This window comes from Etheostoma spectabile, unplaced genomic scaffold, assembly GCF_008692095.1.
Source record: "Etheostoma spectabile isolate EspeVRDwgs_2016 unplaced genomic scaffold, UIUC_Espe_1.0 scaffold00005250, whole genome shotgun sequence".
In the NCBI taxonomy this organism is placed as follows: Eukaryota; Metazoa; Chordata; class Actinopteri; order Perciformes; family Percidae; genus Etheostoma; species Etheostoma spectabile.
The window spans coordinates 55001-72581 of record NW_022603242.1 but is presented as its reverse complement, the minus strand read 5'-3'; the positions used below and the strand labels follow the sequence as shown (position 1 = coordinate 72581).

Genomic DNA, 17581 nt, shown 5'->3' with positions numbered 1-17581 from the left:
GACTGCAGGGTGACTAGGATACCCAGAAGGTGTTTTATTTGCCTGATAACCAATGAAATTAATTAAAAGTGTGCTACTTTGGCACCACTTAAGGTCTGTGTCTGTCCATCTGCTCCATTTCACTCACTACTGAGTCAGACTTAATGTGTAAACAACTGAACAGAGTACAGTGGAGTATTGTGCACTTTGGATACTTTAAGTGAATGTAGCCATGTCTAAAGAACAGAAAAGCATCCAAGATGAAAAGGCATACAGGGAAGGACGATATAAAAATGACATTTTATTGGCGGTGCAGATCCCTACGAATGGGGTCCCCTATTCTTGTATCCATGACGACCTGCTGATTCTTCCTTCACTTGCATATGCCGATATAGTCAACTTTTCGTTTTAGTTGATGAGATGTGGATGATAGGCACCAATGAGAAGGAGTGGGCTGGCGTTCTCAAATTGCTGAAGGGAGAGACCTGCCAGGTACTTCTACCTCTTTTGCAGACTGGCTACTGGATAGGATGGATGCGCCAAGCCTAGGCGAGCTGCTGTGAAGGCTCTCTAAATGCAGCAACTCTTCTTGGGCTGAGAGACCGGGGAGACACGGAATGACAGCTCCAGCACTTGTTGTTGACAAGTTTAATGTTTGTGTTTTTTGTTATGTTTAAACAAGTATAATATTACCGAAATGTAATTAGCAATGCGTTATATTAGTGCATTACAGGAAAAAGGAAAACATTACTGCGTTTGCGTTACTTTTAGAAGCATTTCCAGGTAATCACTACACCTCTGTCATTGTAATATTATTACGTAATAAAATAGAAACAGGTAGTTTTGCATTTTCCACCACTGATTCATGTTTTTTATTTCAGAAACTACCGGAAGCATTTCCAAGTAATCACTACACCTCTGTTTTGGTATTATTACCATGTAATTAAATCGAAACAGGCAGTTTTGCATTTTGCACCACTGCCTTCTAAATCTCTAACCATGCGCCATTTCTTGCCTAAAACAATATAACCAACAATATGTTAAATTAAATTTGATAGATGTAACTCCCTGATGGTCTAATGGCTAGGATTTGGCGCCCTCACCGCCGCGGCCGGGGTTCAATTCCCGGTCAGGGAATGGTCAGGACTTGACAGATACAGATTTAAAAGAGCAAGTTTTTGGTTGATTTGTCAAATTCTTCCTCATTAGTTTAACGTTTTGAAGAGTACCATTTCCTTTAAGTCAGACCCCGACAGTGGATGTATCCTTTTGTCATCATTGATGGGTCATAAACACTTCATCTGCCTCCATCTCAATAACAATTCTTTTCATTTTTTCAAGCAGTAACTAAACCCCTAACCAACATTTTTAACTGAAAACCAATGTATGTGAGTGTCAAGTAATGTTATTGTTGGATTCAGGTCCAAATTTTGACATTTTAGCGCAATGCAAAGGTGCATAACAGATTTTTTTTCTACATACCTGGAGCGATGCAAAGCAGGGGTGGCCAACTAGTCAAGGAACAGCAAGAGACTTGGTATATAAGACTACAAACTGACTATGTGACAGATGTGTAATCTGTCATGTCCTGCCTTCTGAAGCTCTAGCCATACGCCACTCCTCGCCTAAAACAATATGAGTCATTCCAGTAAGTGAAAAGAAAACTCACATCTACAAAGATAAATTTGAAAGATGTGACTCCCTGATGGTCTAGTGGCTAGGATTCGGTGCTCTCACCGCCGCGGCCCGGGTTCGATTCCCGGTCAGGGAATGGTCAGGACTTGAGAGACTCAGGTGTGATGTTTGAAAGAATAAGTTCCTGGATTTGATTTTGATTTGTCAAATTCTTCCTCATTAGTTTAAATGAACTGAGAACGTCAGTTAAATGACTTACTGTTCTCAAAGACACACACAATCTCAACTGGTTATCCTTCAGACAGCTAGTCTCTTTTTCTTTTCTCTCACTTTTTGTCTCTGTCTGGCCTTATGTATTTGCTTGTATTACATCAAGTGACCTGCATACCAATGACCGTAAAGATTAATATGTACAGTACATGGTTTTCAGAACTGTACCTTCAGATAAAGGTAAGGCCACTTGGGTTATCTTTGAGCTGCTCTATATTCACCTGCAGAATGATAAACCCTAGAGTTGGCTCACTCCAGATTATTTAAGCAACAAGCGTCCCTGGGTGGACTTGAAACACCATCCTTTCGGTTAACAGCCGACTGCGCTGACCTATTGCGCCACAGAGACTGCATATGTCTGATGTTTTTTTTATTTCTTATTCTGATGTAGAGATGGACAAACGACTCAAAAGCAAAATACTTCTTGCCGTGACATAACAAGAAACAGTAAAAAAAAGAGGTCGGCGAGATAGAGTTCAAGACCCTTTTTTCAGGACACCCAAACTTTGTCGCTCAATATGGCAGGAATTCTATGCATCCAGGGCCAAATGTTTTACCATTTCATCCACTACGGGCCCCTAAGGAACTTTACATGTGTTGACAATAAAGATGCTCACAAAACGCTGCACTTGGAATTGCGTTTCTCATGCACATTCATGTCCTCTTAAATACAAAGAACTGCTAAGTTCTTTATTCCCAATATCAACTCTTAGACATTAGTTCCAAATGAAAATACTAGTTGTCAGAAGTGGGATTTGAACCCACACCTCCAGTGGAGACTGCGATCTGAACGCAGCGCCTTGGACCGCTCGGCCATCCTGACTGATCCAACAGCTCTTCAGTAGGACCTGTCTCAAAAATTATTATAGTAAATTAAACATGTCATGATATAGTAGGTTCTCAGTCATGAGAACCTGCTATATCATTACATGTCTGACGGGGCGCTACCTATACCATCCAAAGACTGAGACTGCAGCAATATGTTCAATACCCGTATATGTTTAATGTATTCATATTTTCGTTATTTTCACAATGTTTATTCTTCTCATCGGGTAGGATTGCATTTTTCTTAGGCGGCATATTCCCCTGGGCCTGGTGGTAGCTGCCTGCACCAGAGCACCTGGGATGTCAGGCTTTAAATCCCCACCTCTGAAAAGTGTCGCTTCTTAGCCGGATTATGTCTGGCCATGTCATAAATAATAGAGGCGAGGCCTCAAAACTGAGAATATATTGGGGCGTGATATTAAAATTACAATCGTTTCTAGCCGCTGCATTTATCAATGTACGATCATTCTTACGCTCTGATTGGTGTGATACGAACGTTTCATGAATCTCACGTGAAGCCTGTCGTACGTTAGGTTAATAAATGAGGGCCATTAGCTCTAAGGATGTGCTTCAATACATAACTGAAGTGGACCCACTAAGGAGTAGCACAATGGTGCAATCTGTTTACCTTGTCATAAGCTAAAGCCTTTTCCCAAGCTAAAAGAAAACAAGGTGCTCTTCTGCAGAAGCACAGCTGGGAGTGCTTGAGAGTCCTTTGAGGTGCAGCGTGATTTTAGGCTGAGATGCTTCGGTTGTGTTAAGGTGTGAGCCCAAATAGTCGTTGAACGACAAAGACAAGACAGCGATCAGGTGATAGAACCGGGGTATTGAAGTCCCATCCCAAAACCTGTTAACAGCCCAACCACATCACTGGAAAGTCAGCATTACTATAGGATCCTGACAAGGTAGTGGATGTCAACTTGCTACTTTTCATGGGCCAACTTGTAACAACTTTTGTAGCAGTTATATCATGATTCATCTCACCATGGAAATCTGAGTTAGCAGATCCAGTTCAATCCATCAACCTCTGGGTCAGAGGCCCAGGACGCTTCCATTGTGCCAATCTGCTGAAATTCACCCCAGATGGGACTTGAACCCACAATCCCTGGCGTAGGAGGCCAGTGCCTTGTATATTAGGCCACTGGGGCTTTACATCTCCAATGCTCACCAGTTCAGGAGAAATACATATACAGTTCTGGAGACGTAATGAAACAGTAACCTTGACCTTTGACCTCCAAAATCGAAATCAGTTCATCCGCGACTCCTAGTGGTTATGTATTTTAAATTTAAAGTGCTTCCCTCTAGGCGTCCAGAGATATTGCATTCACAAGAATCGGATGGACAGACATGAGGACACAGTCACCTTGACATTGAACCTTTGACCTCCAAAATCTCATCAATTGATTTGCGAGTTCAGATGAATGTTTTTGCAAACTTTGAAGGAACACAAACATGGCCGTTGTGATAAGATGGTGTCATCTATCGTTGTTTCTGAGATCAACAATACCTTCTAAAGTTGAATAGCTATTGCGTACCCGGTAATATTAGAGAAGAGTGCTCGTTGGCACTGTAGGTGGACAATTTAGAAAATTAAGTTACTTTAAACTTTAAACTGTTACATCTCCTCTGAATCACCATCTGCAAATTTCCAAGCCTCGTTGGCATGCCAACCACCATCTACAGCAGGTTAATCGCTGGTTAGCTATGCAGGACTACCTCATACCTTTTACCAGGTTCAAGTGGTTAATAGTTATGGTCAAATGAAGCTTCATTAAGCTTTCTGAACAATGGTCTTCATTTTCTGAACGCATTCACCCAGTAGTGTTTTATTATTGGTTGTGCATCTGTGATTGCACTAGAGGTCTCTCAGTCCAGCACCTCTCCCGCTCATCTTTGTTAGTTTTACACTGTCCAGCATAAATCACTGACACCATACCTCACACTCATCCATGCATACACCTTGCATACATGTATACAACCTTTGCACACAGTCTTTTGTCTCCCCTTTTCATGGGGTCATTACAAAGCATCTAGGGTCAATTTTAGCCTTTGTGTGAGTACATAGGTTTCCACCTACATTGTTTTTGTGAAGAGTGACGACCAAATTGTTAGTTTTTCTGAAACTTTGCAAACCATTACATTGCCTTTCATAGCCTCATTGGCGCAGTAGGCAGCGCGTCAGTCTCATAATCTGAAGGTTATGAGTTCAACCCTCACATGGGTCAGGTGTTTTAAAAACACAACTGATGCTGAAAATACAGTGACATTCAAGTGGTTGAACACTAGCACATGAATGGAATATGTCATTCTTTGGTTATTTCTGAGATTGATACAATGAAAGGAGTTATTTAAGAGTGGTAGCAAACCAATGAAAAGGCTTATAGAACATACATACCACATATGAGGGAGGTGAGTGGGTGCTAAGATGGATTTAGGTTGCCCATTGTTCATTTAGACTTACCAGAAACATTGTTATGATACAAACCTTATGAATTGTGGCTGTTGAAAAACAGCCACAATTCTTTTAAAGAATTGTGCATGGAACACACATGGTACAACAGTATCTGAAGTGTTCAGGTATGTCAAATGGACAACTCATCTAGCAGAATGTGCAACTCTACGCCTGAACAGGGACTTGAACCCTGGACCCTCAGATTAAAAGTCTGATGCTCTACCGACTGAGCTACCCAGGCTTCAAAAGTGATTTGCTGTGGAAAAAACAATCTGCTGAACTACAAATTAAAGTGCAAGTAAATGAAGACCATTAAGCTGTTGCCATGAACAGTCTTCTGGACGGCAGGAGGGTAGACCATAATTTGCACAATGCCTGAGAACACAAATGTTATTGCACAAACTGGTTGAAAATTGGCTAAATTGGCCAAAAAGGTTAAAAAGCTCAAAGTCACAACTCATCATGGCCACTAGCAGACTGTGAACATCCAGCAAACCTGCATGACAGATGACAATAGTGAGCACTTCATACATATCACACAATCAAGCTGTTCGCTTACCAGGGACTTGAGCTGTGGTATTCTTTTTTGCTGAAAACGTTGATAACCTAATGCAATTTTACGGCTCTAGACCAATAAACTTTATTGCGGGTGAGTACAATAAAACAACTCTCCCTCTTGATCCGCTTCCTCTTGACGGGAAAAATCCACCAGATGATTTGCCATCCAAGCAGGGAGATCAGCACAGAGATTTGGGTGCTATCAAGATGGATGTAGGTTGGCCATTGTTCATTTAGAGATAGCACCCGCATTGTTATGATGCAAACCTGCATGAAAAACAGCCACATTTCTTTTTAACGACTTGTGCATGTTACTTACATGATACAACAGTGTCTGAAAGTGTTCAGAATTGCCAAAGTGTACAACTCATCCAGCTCATCCGGAACTCGGCCAATTTTGCTCAATTTGGCCTTAATTGTTTCTGGACATCTGTTCTTTTTAAACAGTTAAAAAGCAGGCCGGTTAGCTCAGATTGTTTGAGTGTGGTGCTAAAAATGCTAAGCACCGGCAGACACTTTAGGGGTACTAAAATTGCCAAACCCTATGCCCAAGATAATCTGTATCCACCTTTTGTTTGCACAAATCGGCCATTAACGCAAAACAAGTCTCAATCTCTATAGCTCTGCTTTCCATGTCTTTTGTAGCAAGGCCAAAAACATACAGTTGTAAGGTTTGTAAGGCTCAGTAAGTGCAATATGAGTCACAGGTAACTGATGTGCCTAGCATTCAATCTATTTCCTTCAACAAAAGCTAACTGGCCACCTAATTAGTCTGCCTTTTTTTACAATTGTTACGTCAAGCCTAATTTTCAGCTAAACCGTGGCAATTCAGATTTGGAAAAAAATCTTTTGTACAGCCATGTGGCCTAATGGACAAGGGGTCTGACCTTTGATCAGAAGATTGAGGGTTCAAGTCTATTTATGGTTTCTAACTCCAGAAACAGAATGGGAGAACGTAGCATCTTGGTTTGGACTCCATAGCTATGCTTTCCATGTCTTTATTGCAAAGCCAAAAACATATTCAGTCCCTACAACCCATACACAAATGCACGGACTAGTTTTTCTGCATCAACATCAGACAGGATTTTCCTGAATGTGACGACTACTGCACTATGGAAACTGCGGTAGGCCTGGCCACGATTTCACTTCGGGAATATTTTTCCGTGTAGGTTATTTAGAGTTCAACTCAGCAGAGTTTAAATGTGCGAAGTCAACATGAACAAAGAAATGTGTTTCTGCCCTGTTTTGAACAGGGGACTTTTCACGTGTGACGCAAACCTGATAACCACTACACTACAGAAACTGATGAATAAAGGTATTTTGCATGTTCATGGGGAAATTTATAGTTTACTGTAAATGTTTAAAATGCTGTTAGACATGTTAATTTTTTACACATAGAGATTTTAAAATGGATTTAGTCACAGATACTTTGTCACGGATTTGAGTGACAGCGAATATGTAATAAACCTAAATATATCTATATGTATTTACTGTGGCATAAATGCTGGAATAGCGGCACCTATTGATTTTGCCAAAAACAGAGCTTAGGCATTCCTCGTTAGCATAATGGACAGTATATCTGCCTGTTACGTGGAAGATCGGGGTTTGATTCCCCGACGTGGAGTTTTTTCTACCAGTTTAGGCCTCGAGGAAGTCCCAGCAAACACGTTGGACTATTCATGAGGGGAAAGCGGGCCTTGGCTCAGGCTGTGTTCAGCATGGGACTAGTCCGGTCAGGACTGATAGATAAAGGAGTAATATTTGAAAGAGTAAGTTCCTGTTTCAAAACAACAAGTTTTGAATCCATATACAACAGAAATATTACATATTTTACCCAGGGTTCTTCTCTTATTCAATGATCTCAGAAAAAGTAAAAAAATCTCAAAATGTACAGGGAATGTAGCTCAGTGGTAGAGCGCATGCTTCGCATGTATGAGGCCCCGGGTTCAATTCCCGGCATCTCCAACTAGTGGTACTGTCCAGTCTATCAAAGAGCTGCAGAAGCTCTTATTCTGTAAGGCAATCTCCTTGTGTTCATGGTGATTAATGCAAAAGTCAGATGTCCAGATGTGTTGCCAAGATTTGCAGTGAGCAGTACATTGCCCAGTGATGGTGGTATAGTTGTCAGCATAGCTACCTTCCAAGCAGTTGAACGATTTTGGAGTTGCAGTCGCTTCCTTTTAGTGATGTTCCTTTTCAAATATGATTTATACCATAGCAGTGCAAGCATTTTGCCATGGTTTGATTTCCAGCCACTACCAGGTTTTGAAACCATCTACAACATTATCATTACATATTCCACCCGGGTTTCTTCTCTCATTCAGTGATCTTAAGGGGCTGTAGCTCAGTGATAGAGCCCATTTTGAGTCTCAATGCCCAGATGTGTTACAAGATTTTCAGTGAACATTATGGTGTCAAGTGATGGTGGTATAGCGGTGAGCATAGCTGCCTTCCAAGCTGTTGACCTGGGTTCGATTCCCAGCCATCGCATTAGTTTTCATTGTGTGGTTACTTGCTTTATTCGTCAAGATCAGCCAGAAAGGTTACTCACCCAACTGGATTTGATGAAACATTAGATTTCTGTTATCCAAGCACAGATATTGACTCGTATTCCTCGTATAATACTCGTAATCAGCAAAAGTGCTTTATCCGTACTGGTTCCTCGTTTTAGTCGAGTATCCGGCTCCTCTCTAAGGCTTATATTGCAATCTTGTCACCCTACATGTAGGTGTACCCATATTTAAATAAACACACAGTAGCAAAAAATCTTTGTCCTTTGCAGTTCTAGTTTTTTTTCCAATTCTTCTGGTCACACTTTGCACTATTTCACATCTTTTGTCTGTAGTTCTCTATTCTGTCAGGGCTTAACTCTATCTCCCCCAACTCTTTTTTTTGTTTCTTCTTATGTCTAGACAAAAAGTATTATGCTTTTGGGTCGTCCGTCCATCTCTACATCAGAATCAGAAATACTTTATTTATCACCGAAGGAAAATTCTGGAAAAGAGGGCTCCTTCGAAATCAGCGACCTTTGGATTTCATCTTTATGTCGCTATAGTACTCCACTCTACCAGCTGAGCTATCGAAGGGAGCTAAAACTTGCCTACGCACTTTGTGATGAAGAAGGTTCTTACTATTTTGAAAGCAGTGCAATTACAATTTCATTGTAGGTCTACTGTGTGTCCTTAAAATGGTGCTTTCTGCTGTCAAATTCTTTTTTTGTGTCTCAATACGGCTCTGTTTCTTTTTTTAAGTAGGCCTACATACTTGGCCTACATTTTGAAATCCATGCAGGTATACATGCATGCAGTGGTAAGCATGTGTTTAGGAACCCATGCTGAAGTTGACTAAAAAAAGGAATTAAAAAAAGCATCTTTTGGAAATTGATCTTAATGCCTTAAGTTAATAAAAAGGAAACATCCAACCTTTAAGGACACCAATTGTGTTGTCCAGTGATGGTGGTATAGTGGTGAGCATAGCTCCCTTCCAGGCAGATTCCCAGCCATTGCAGTAGTTTTCATTGTGTGGTTAGTTGCTTTATTTGTCAAGAAATAACCAGAAAGGTTACTTGCCCAACCTGATTTGATAAAATATTAGATCTCTGTTATGGTACAAATAAGGGAGCATATCAATCAATCAAGCTGCCTCCATGAGGATCCACAGACACAGGTAGCACACTACGATTTGCAATGTGTTTAAAGTTTATGAACATTTGTGCAAACAGTGTCTTTCTAGCACTTTGAAGTAGAAAATCAACAATTACTTGTGATAATTTCCATATAGATCAAAATAATCGTAGTTATCACTTTGGCCATAATCGTGCAGCCCAAAGAGATCTAATGTTTTATCAAACCAAGTTGGGCAAGTAACCTTTCTGCTGTCTTCTTGTAAAAAAAAACAACCAAGTAACATCACTCAAAGAAAGCTACTGCGATGGCTGGGAATCGAACTCAGGTCAACTGCTTGGAAGGCAGCTCTGCTCACCACTATACCACCATCGCTGGGCAATGCAATATTTACTTAAATAAATCTTGTTGTACATCTGGGCATTGAGACTGTGAAGTGCGCTCTATCACTGAGCTACAGGCCCTGATGAGTCAGAAATTCCATCCAGGGGATCCTGTGTTATCACATTCACAAGAATGGGAAGTGTGTTCATACACATTGTCCCCCTTCGATAGCTCAGTTGGTAGGCTGGAGGACTGTAGAAGCATAATTCTGAACTCCTTAGGTTGCTGGTTCAAATCTGGCTCGAAGGAGCAGTCTTTTCAAGAGTTTCCCTTCAGGGATAAATAAAGTGTTTCTGATTCTGATGTAGAGATGGACAGACAGCTCAAAAACATATTACTTCTTGCCAAGACAGAACAAGAAACAAAAAAAAGAGGTGGGGGAAATAGAATTAAGTCCTGACAGAATAGAGAACTACAGATAAAAGATGTGAAATAGTGCCAAGTGTCACCAGAAGAATTGGAAAAAAAACTAGCTCCTCCTTTCTCCTGTTTGCTTACGGCCATACTACCCTGAACACGCCCGATCACGTCTGATCTCGGAAGCTAAGCAGGGTCGGGCTGGGTCAGTACTTGGATGGGAGACCGCCTGGGAATACCCGGTGCTGTATGCTTTTTTATCAGCAGAGGGCGCTGCTGCTGCTTCTTCTTTGCTGGACGCAGAGCTGACAAGGAAACTGTATAGAGGACGCAAGTATTTTTTTCTTCTTTTTTGGAAGCAACATCTTTATTTAGACCTGAAATAAACCATCTTAAAGTGTTCATCTATTCAAGTAGCAGTTCAAAATGCATTCAGTTTGACCACATCCTAACTAAATAATATATTCTGGATGATGCAAATTTACAGAGACGACAAGTCACCCAAGTCTCAGTAAAGACAGAGGTAAAACCAAGTGAGAAAAAGTTAGAGTAATGAAAAATAGAAACTTGGAAAGAAAGTATTCATGACTATGGCAACAGGTTAAATAAACGAATCAATTTACATACAGACAAACATACATGCACACCTGGACTTAAATTCACACCTGGTCACTTTATCACTTTAACACTGGACTCAACACTGACACTTTAATAATAATTTATGGTCTTTTCTTTGTTTATTTGACGAATGTTCTTATTGTTGTTCTTATTATTGTTATTTTGCTGTCTTTATACTGTCTTTTTTCATCCATTTTTTATTTCTTTTCCTTGCTAAAACTGCTGCTGTAACTTTCAATTTCCTTGAGGGAGTCATCCCAAAAGGATCAATAAAGATAAGTCTAAGTATAATACAATGACGGTTCAAGTCCACATGTGGCTGGAGAGATGCCACTTCACCTCCTGGGCACGGCCAGGTACTCTTGAGCAAGGCACTGAACCCCCCCAAAGGCACAGGTCCAGCTGGCAGCCCACTCACTCTGACATCTCTCCATTTGTGCATGAATAGGTCCTGAGCGTGTGTGAGTGTTTTTCAGACCTGTGTGTGTTTACTAACAGAGTGTAAATTGCAATTTTCCCACTGGGGATCTTATGTGATCTTATTAACAAAGAAAGTTGATGTGTATATGCGTTAATCTAAAAGAAAGTTGATGTGTATATGCATTAATCAGCAGACCTTGTGGCGCAACGTCAGTGTGTCTGACTCCAGATCAGAAGGTTGTGTATTCAAATCACTCGGGGTCAAATGTTTAGTGGTGGCAGTAGCTCAGTCGGCCTTTGCAAGTGCCCGTGTTGACCAAAGTACAGAGTGTGGATTGGTGGCTGGAGAGATGCCAAGGCACTGAACCCCCCCCCCCAACTGCTCAGGGTGCTGGTCCAGCCTACTCACTCATACCTCTCTCCATTTGTGCATGGTCCTGAGCATGTGTGTGTATTTCAGGCCTGTGTGTGATCACAAACAAATTGTAATTTCCCCACTGGGGATTAATAAATATTGTATGTTAAATTATGTTAATTAAAAAAAAAGTAGATGTGTATAGATGACATAATGAATTGTAAAGATGACATAATGAAGAGTGATGATATAATGAAGAGTGATGATGACATAATGAAGAGTGATGATATAATGAAGAGTGATGACATAATGAATGTTGATGATATAATGTAAAGAAAGTTGATGTGTATATGCATTAATATCAAAAAAAGTTTATGTGAATCAATCTAAAATAAAGTTGACGTGTATATGCATCATTCAAAAGAAAGTTGATGTGTATATGCATTAATATCAAAGAAAGTTGATGTGTACATGCATAAATAAAATAAAGTTGATGTGTGTATATGACATAATGAATTGTGATGGTGACATAAAGAAAAGAAAGTTGATGTGTCTATGCATTAATCTAAAAGAAAGTTGTGATGATGACATAATGAATAGTGATGATGACATAATGAATGGTGATTATTTAATGAAAAGAAAGTTGATGTGTCCATTTATAAATCAAAAAGAAAGTTGATGTGTATATGCATTAATCAAAAAGAAAGTAACTTATTATTTGTTAATGTAAATTCTGAAAAGCATAGAATTTGTGAAAGTAGCATGAAATAGGGCTGTTGGTGAGTTTGCAGGTGCAGTGAACATTTCCATGGTAACAGGGAGTTCCACCAATCAGATATGTCACTGTACAAAATAGAATGTTGGCACATCAGAGGAATGCTTTTGATCCTTTAATGCGGATCAAAGGTGCTTACGATGTTCTGGTTTAAGATCAGGTCCATATTAAAATGATTGCACATGTAATGATTTTTATGACCACTGTGCACTTTGTACTAATGAGTGGCAAATAACTGTTTTTGTCTTTTTCTAAGATGTATATTCTGTGATGTCTGAGTAGTTACAGTGTGTAATTTTTCTACCTAATGGATATTTTCTAATGTGTTTTGTTTCCATAAGAGTGTTTTCTAGCTGAAGAAGAAATTATTTGGATTTTCTGTGTACTAACAGGTGGCACCCACATCTTCTACCATATCCATGAATTCATTCCCACAACTCTCAATTGCTCCAGTACAAGATGACACCATGGCTAATGGTACCCAAGCGCAAAATGTGGTTGAAATCAGGTAACCAATGATGACACTGTATACACATTTTTAAGTATTTATTTATTTTTATTTTTTTTTTGTATACTTTTTGATTGTGAGTAAGGCCTTTATTTATTTATTTTTAAATTTAGGCTCTTCAAGAATTGCGAGCTATACGTGCCCAGCAAGACCAGGAGTATAATAAAACTTTGTTAGTGGATCAGGAGAAGGTAATACTTAAAAGTTCTGCTTACGTATAATTCACGTTCTCTTACAGGATGCATACATACTTTAGAATGTGGTCTTCTTTTAATGGGAGAGGAAGAAACTAGCCTACCAGACCAGAAAGACGTCAAAAGGTTTGTTTGTAATATATTAGTTTGGTAAACTAGCTAAAGGTTTTTTAATTTTATTTTTAAATGACAAGTCACATTTCAGGCTATTGAGGCAAGACCTCAGCGACTCTCTGCATGTGAGGAACCCTCAGATGGGGTGTTCATCAAATTTAAATATCCAAATCGACACATCAATATGAGGAAATTCAGCTTGTTGGAGCCAATCCAGGTGAAATGTGTTCAGCTTAAGGAAAAATATCAGGTGTCTTCTCAGTGGGTTGGAAAACTTGACTAACACTGTTTCACATCTTTTAAGATCTTGTTTGACTTTGTGGGACAAGATGATATTGCCAGTGAAATCTTTGTGGTGCAAGAAGCCACATCACCAAGATCAATTGAGAGCACTTCCTCCGGGTCAATAATGGATCATGGCATAAAAGCAACCTCAACTTTATACGTACTTTGGTTTTCAAATCATGATGTACAGGTAAATGTGTGCTGGATTAAATTCCTGTTTCAAATTAAAACAGTGTTTTGGTTTGCAAGCTCATGTATTGTGCATGTTCGTATTCAGGAAATTCTGTCGGATCAACAAAATGATGGAGCTTATGCCCTACGCCATACATCTCATGGTCAGTCATCGCTGTGTGAGACCTCCTCCCAGCCAAGTCTCTCTGTGCCCTTTCTCCAGCCACTGCTGTTTGAGACCTCCTCCCAGCCAAGTCTCTCTGTGCCCTCTCTTCAGCCACTGCTGTGTGAGACCTCCTCCCAGCCACTGCTCACTCTGTTCTCGCAACCACAAGAAATCTTGACTCTTCATGATGAACCATCACTTCCTCCTTCATCTGCCCAGGAATCAATCATTATTCTTGATGAACAAGATGAGACAGTATTACAAAATCAGTCTCCTGTTTCAACGCATGACCTCAGAGGACCTGATGATGAGTAGGTTTTTCCTCATTAACTTGACTTCACATTTTTGTGTATTTAAAAAATATATATCCTGTTATGTTTAATCAGGTGTTAAACTTATAAAATATGGTACATATTTGGCATATTAATAAAATGCATGAACTTATTTGGTTGCAGGATTGATCTACAGACCATATTGGAAAAAATGGTCAGCAAAGTTGATGGAAGCTTCTGTCCCACAAGAAACCAAATACATGTATGCAGGGATAATGTTTTCCTGTGTAGCCTGCGGGCGTTCAAGCGTAGGTCCTTCAACCCTGAAGCAAAATTGAATGTTGTGTTTGTGGATGACGATGACAATGGTGAAGGGGCAGTTGACGAAGGGGGCCCAACAAGAGAGTACCTAAGGCTGTTGATGAGGGCCGTCCACCAGTCAAATATCTTTGAGGGACATGAGAAAGACCGGCAGTTGTCTCTTGATACTCAAGGTAGGGAATCCCAAATTCTACTGTTATTCAACTGGCAGAATTCTAGAAATTTATTTGGAAAAACTCATTTAGAAATTATTTGTCCTGTATGATTTATTTTGTTCTGTTTGGGTTGGGCAGATTTCATCAGGTATTGTCTGTATCTTATTTTCTTGGTAAGAATTTTTCCATGATTCCCAAAGGTGCAATAGTAATTTGTAGTAGCACTAATATTAATCATAGCACGTTAAGGTATTACATTTTCAGGACGCAGAGCAGTCTTTTAGTTATGTCTTTATTTTTAGCTTTGCAGACTAAACTTTAACTGTGGTTCAGACGGAGGTAACCAGTGTCGTGAGGATATCACATCCTCATAAACACGAGGGCTATGTTGCTTAAACATCTCATTTATGTAGGGAAGGTATTGTTAGAAGTGAATTTTGGACTCTCTCACGCTTTCATTATTTTCTATCTGTCTTTTGTAGATACAGGAAGCAACAACAGTCCAAGATGCAAACAGTGCAATTGCAGAGGCAGCCGATAGTCTCAGCATTATAGGTGCCTTAAGACATGTGTCCAGCCTGCAGGAGAAGGACCCTTGTACAGTCAGCTGCAGACTTCTTCGTCAATGGAAGATTGGCGACTGCCCTGGACCAGTAAGTGCCTCACCTGTCTTATCTGTCCGAAAAATATCATTGGCCCTGGATGTGTCGCACATTATGTTACATGTTTTTACAGGTTTGCTGAGGGGTTAAAAACCCTTGGTTTACTGGAGGAGCTGAGGAAGAATCCAGCAGTGTTCTACAACATGTTTGTCAGTGAGGAGATTCCACTACAGGCAAAGGACCTGTGCACTTTATTTGATGTGGACTTCTCTGTGCAGGGCAGCAACAGCAGATACGGAGAAAACCCAACAATATGCTTTTGCCGTGATTGGTTAATTGAAATTGAAGGTATTGAACACATTTTAATTCATAAGAACAATTATTAGTGGTTATTTTGTTGTCCTGGTTGGCAGGAAAATAAATGCTGAAAATGCCATAGTTGAAATGACATTGTGAAATGTGGTTGTGAACATGAGTAGCTCTTACACTTGTTCATATTGTTATACTTTACCAAAAAGTACTTGACTGAGGCTTTTGTGGTTGATATTAATCACAAAGTCCTGTCAGTATGCAACTTCCAAAGTAACGAGGGCTGGGCGATTATGGCCTAAAAATAACATGTGTTTAATAATAATAATAATAATAATACATTTTATTTAACAGCGCCTTTCTAACACTCAAGGACGCTTTACAGAGAATAAAAGACAGATACAGGGAACATAAAAGTGTAAGTAGTAATAACAAAACAAATAAAACAAAAAACAAAACAAACAAAACAAACAAACAAAAACAAAACAGGAACAGTGTATTTACAGATAAGCAAGCTGGAACAGATGGGTTTTTAGTCTAGTTTTGAACAGAGGGAGAGAGTTGATGTTGCGGAGGTCGGGTGGGAGTGAGTTCCAGAGCTGGGGAGCAGAGCGGCTGAAGGCTCTGCTCCCCACGGTGATGAGTCGAGCATGGGGGACAGTGAGGTGGAGGGAGGAGGAAGATCTGAGGGAGCGGGAGGGGACGGCAATGTGTAGGAGTTCTGATAGATATGGAGGGGCAAGGTTATGGATGGCTTTGAAAGTATGGAGAAGGATTTTAAATTGTATTCTGAATTGAACCGGGAGCCAATGGAGCTGCTGAAGAACCGGGGTTATATGATGAAATGAGGGGGTTCTGGTGATGACACGAGCTGCTGAGGTCTGAAGAAGTTGAAGTTTATGGAGGGATTTTTGAGGAAGGCCAAAAAGGAGAGAGTTACAGTAGTCAAGGCGGGAGGTGACGAGGCTGTGGATAAGGATGGAGGCAGTGTGAGGGGTAAGGGACGGTCGGAGGCGGTTTATGTTGCGTAGGTGGAAGTATGCAGACCGGCAGATATTATTTATGTGTGACTGAAAGGAGAGGGAGGAATCGAGGATGACGCCCAGACTCTTGACCTGAGGGGAAGGGGAGACCAAGGAGTTGTCGATTGGTAGAGAGAAACTATTGATTTTGGATAGGGTGGACTTGGTGGCTACGAGGAGGAGTTCGGTTTTATCACTGTTTAGTTTAAGGAAGTTTGAGGTGAACCAGTCTTTTATTTCAAGTAAGCAGTTAGTAAGGGACAAGGGGGGGAGCGAGGAGGTGGGTTTGCTGGATAAGTAGAGCTGGGTGTCATCTGCGTAACAATGAAAATGAATGTTGAATTTGCGGAAGATATTGCCAAGGGGAAGTAGGTAGGTGATGAAAAGGAGGGGGCCAAGAACTGAACCTTGAGGGACGCCAGTAGTAACAGGGGAAGGGTGGGATGTGAAAGATTTGAGTTGAATAAACTGAGTGCGGTCGGAGAGATATGAGCGGAACCAGTCAAGAGGGGTGTGAGAGATGCCGAGGGAAGAAAGTCTATTGAGGAGAATGGAGTGAGAAATGGTATCAAAGGCCGCACTGAGATCGAGGAGGATGAGGATGGAGATGAGTCCGGAATCAGCAGCTGTGAGGAGATCATTGGTGATTTTTATAAGGGCAGTTTCAGTACTATGGGAGGGGCGAAAACCAGACTGGAAAGGTTCATAAAGACAGTTAAGGGTAAGAAAAGCATGGAGTTGAACAGACACTATTTTTTCAAGAATTTTAGAAATAAAGGGAAGATTTGAGATAGGACGAAGATTATTATAGTTGGTTGGGTCTGAGCCAGGTTTTTTCAGAATCGGTGAGACGGATGCTGTTTTGAAAAGTGAGGGGACAATACCAGAGGAGAGAGAAGAATGAATAATGGTAGTTATGAAGGAGATGAGGGAAGTGAGACAGGTTTTGACCAGAGCTGTGGGGAGGGGGTCAAGAGAACAGGTTGAGGACTTGGATTTACGAATGAGATCAGAAATTTCGGAGGGGGTGGGCAGTAGAAAGCAACAAAATGACTGGCTATTGGGGAGGAGCAAAGGTGGAGGGGAAGGCAAGGGGGTCAAATGTAATTGCTGGTGAATGGAGTTGATTTTTTCATTAAAAAAGACAACCAGTGAATTACAAGTTTCAACTGAGTACATGTGAGAAGGCAGGGAATCAGGGGGATTAAAGG

General features: G+C 40.5%; 1 protein-coding gene and 5 non-coding genes across 6 annotated transcripts; 4 read left to right on the top strand and 2 right to left on the bottom strand.

Annotated features, from left to right (window-relative positions):
• The first annotated feature begins 1678 nt into the window (after positions 1 to 1678).
• Positions 1679 to 1750, top strand: trnae-cuc (transfer RNA glutamic acid (anticodon CUC)). The gene has a single exon. It is a non-coding gene; the product is annotated as a tRNA-Glu (tRNA).
• An 874-nt stretch (positions 1751 to 2624) lies between these two features.
• On the bottom strand, positions 2625 to 2707 carry trnal-cag (transfer RNA leucine (anticodon CAG)). Its single transcript has one exon. It is a non-coding gene; the product is annotated as a tRNA-Leu (tRNA).
• A 2622-nt stretch (positions 2708 to 5329) lies between these two features.
• trnak-uuu (transfer RNA lysine (anticodon UUU)) lies at positions 5330 to 5402 on the bottom strand. The gene has a single exon. It is a non-coding gene; the product is annotated as a tRNA-Lys (tRNA).
• Positions 5403 to 7612: 2210 nt separating this feature from the next.
• On the top strand, positions 7613 to 7684 carry trnaa-cgc (transfer RNA alanine (anticodon CGC)). Its single transcript has one exon. It is a non-coding gene; the product is annotated as a tRNA-Ala (tRNA).
• A 2534-nt stretch (positions 7685 to 10218) lies between these two features.
• Positions 10219 to 10337, top strand: LOC116677558 (5S ribosomal RNA). The gene has a single exon (XR_004329021.1). It is a non-coding gene; the product is annotated as a 5S ribosomal RNA (ribosomal RNA).
• A 4587-nt stretch (positions 10338 to 14924) lies between these two features.
• Positions 14925 to 15425, top strand: LOC116677555 (G2/M phase-specific E3 ubiquitin-protein ligase-like). The gene is made up of 2 exons (XM_032507955.1): positions 14925 to 15090; positions 15173 to 15425. Exons 1-2 carry the CDS (start codon positions 15005 to 15007, stop codon positions 15423 to 15425), a joined length of 339 nt encoding a protein of 112 aa, XP_032363846.1. The 5' UTR covers positions 14925 to 15004.
• The last annotated feature ends 2156 nt before the right edge of the window (positions 15426 to 17581 follow it).

Coding starts and splice junctions, on each gene's coding strand:
- LOC116677555 (XM_032507955.1), top strand. CDS start 15,005: ATGTGTCCAGCCTGCAGGAGAAGGACCCTTGTACAGTCAGCTGCAGAC. Junction 15,091..15,172: donor TTGGCGACTGCCCTGGACCA/GTAAGTGCCTCA, acceptor ATGTTTTTACAG/GTTTGCTGAGGGGTTAAAAA.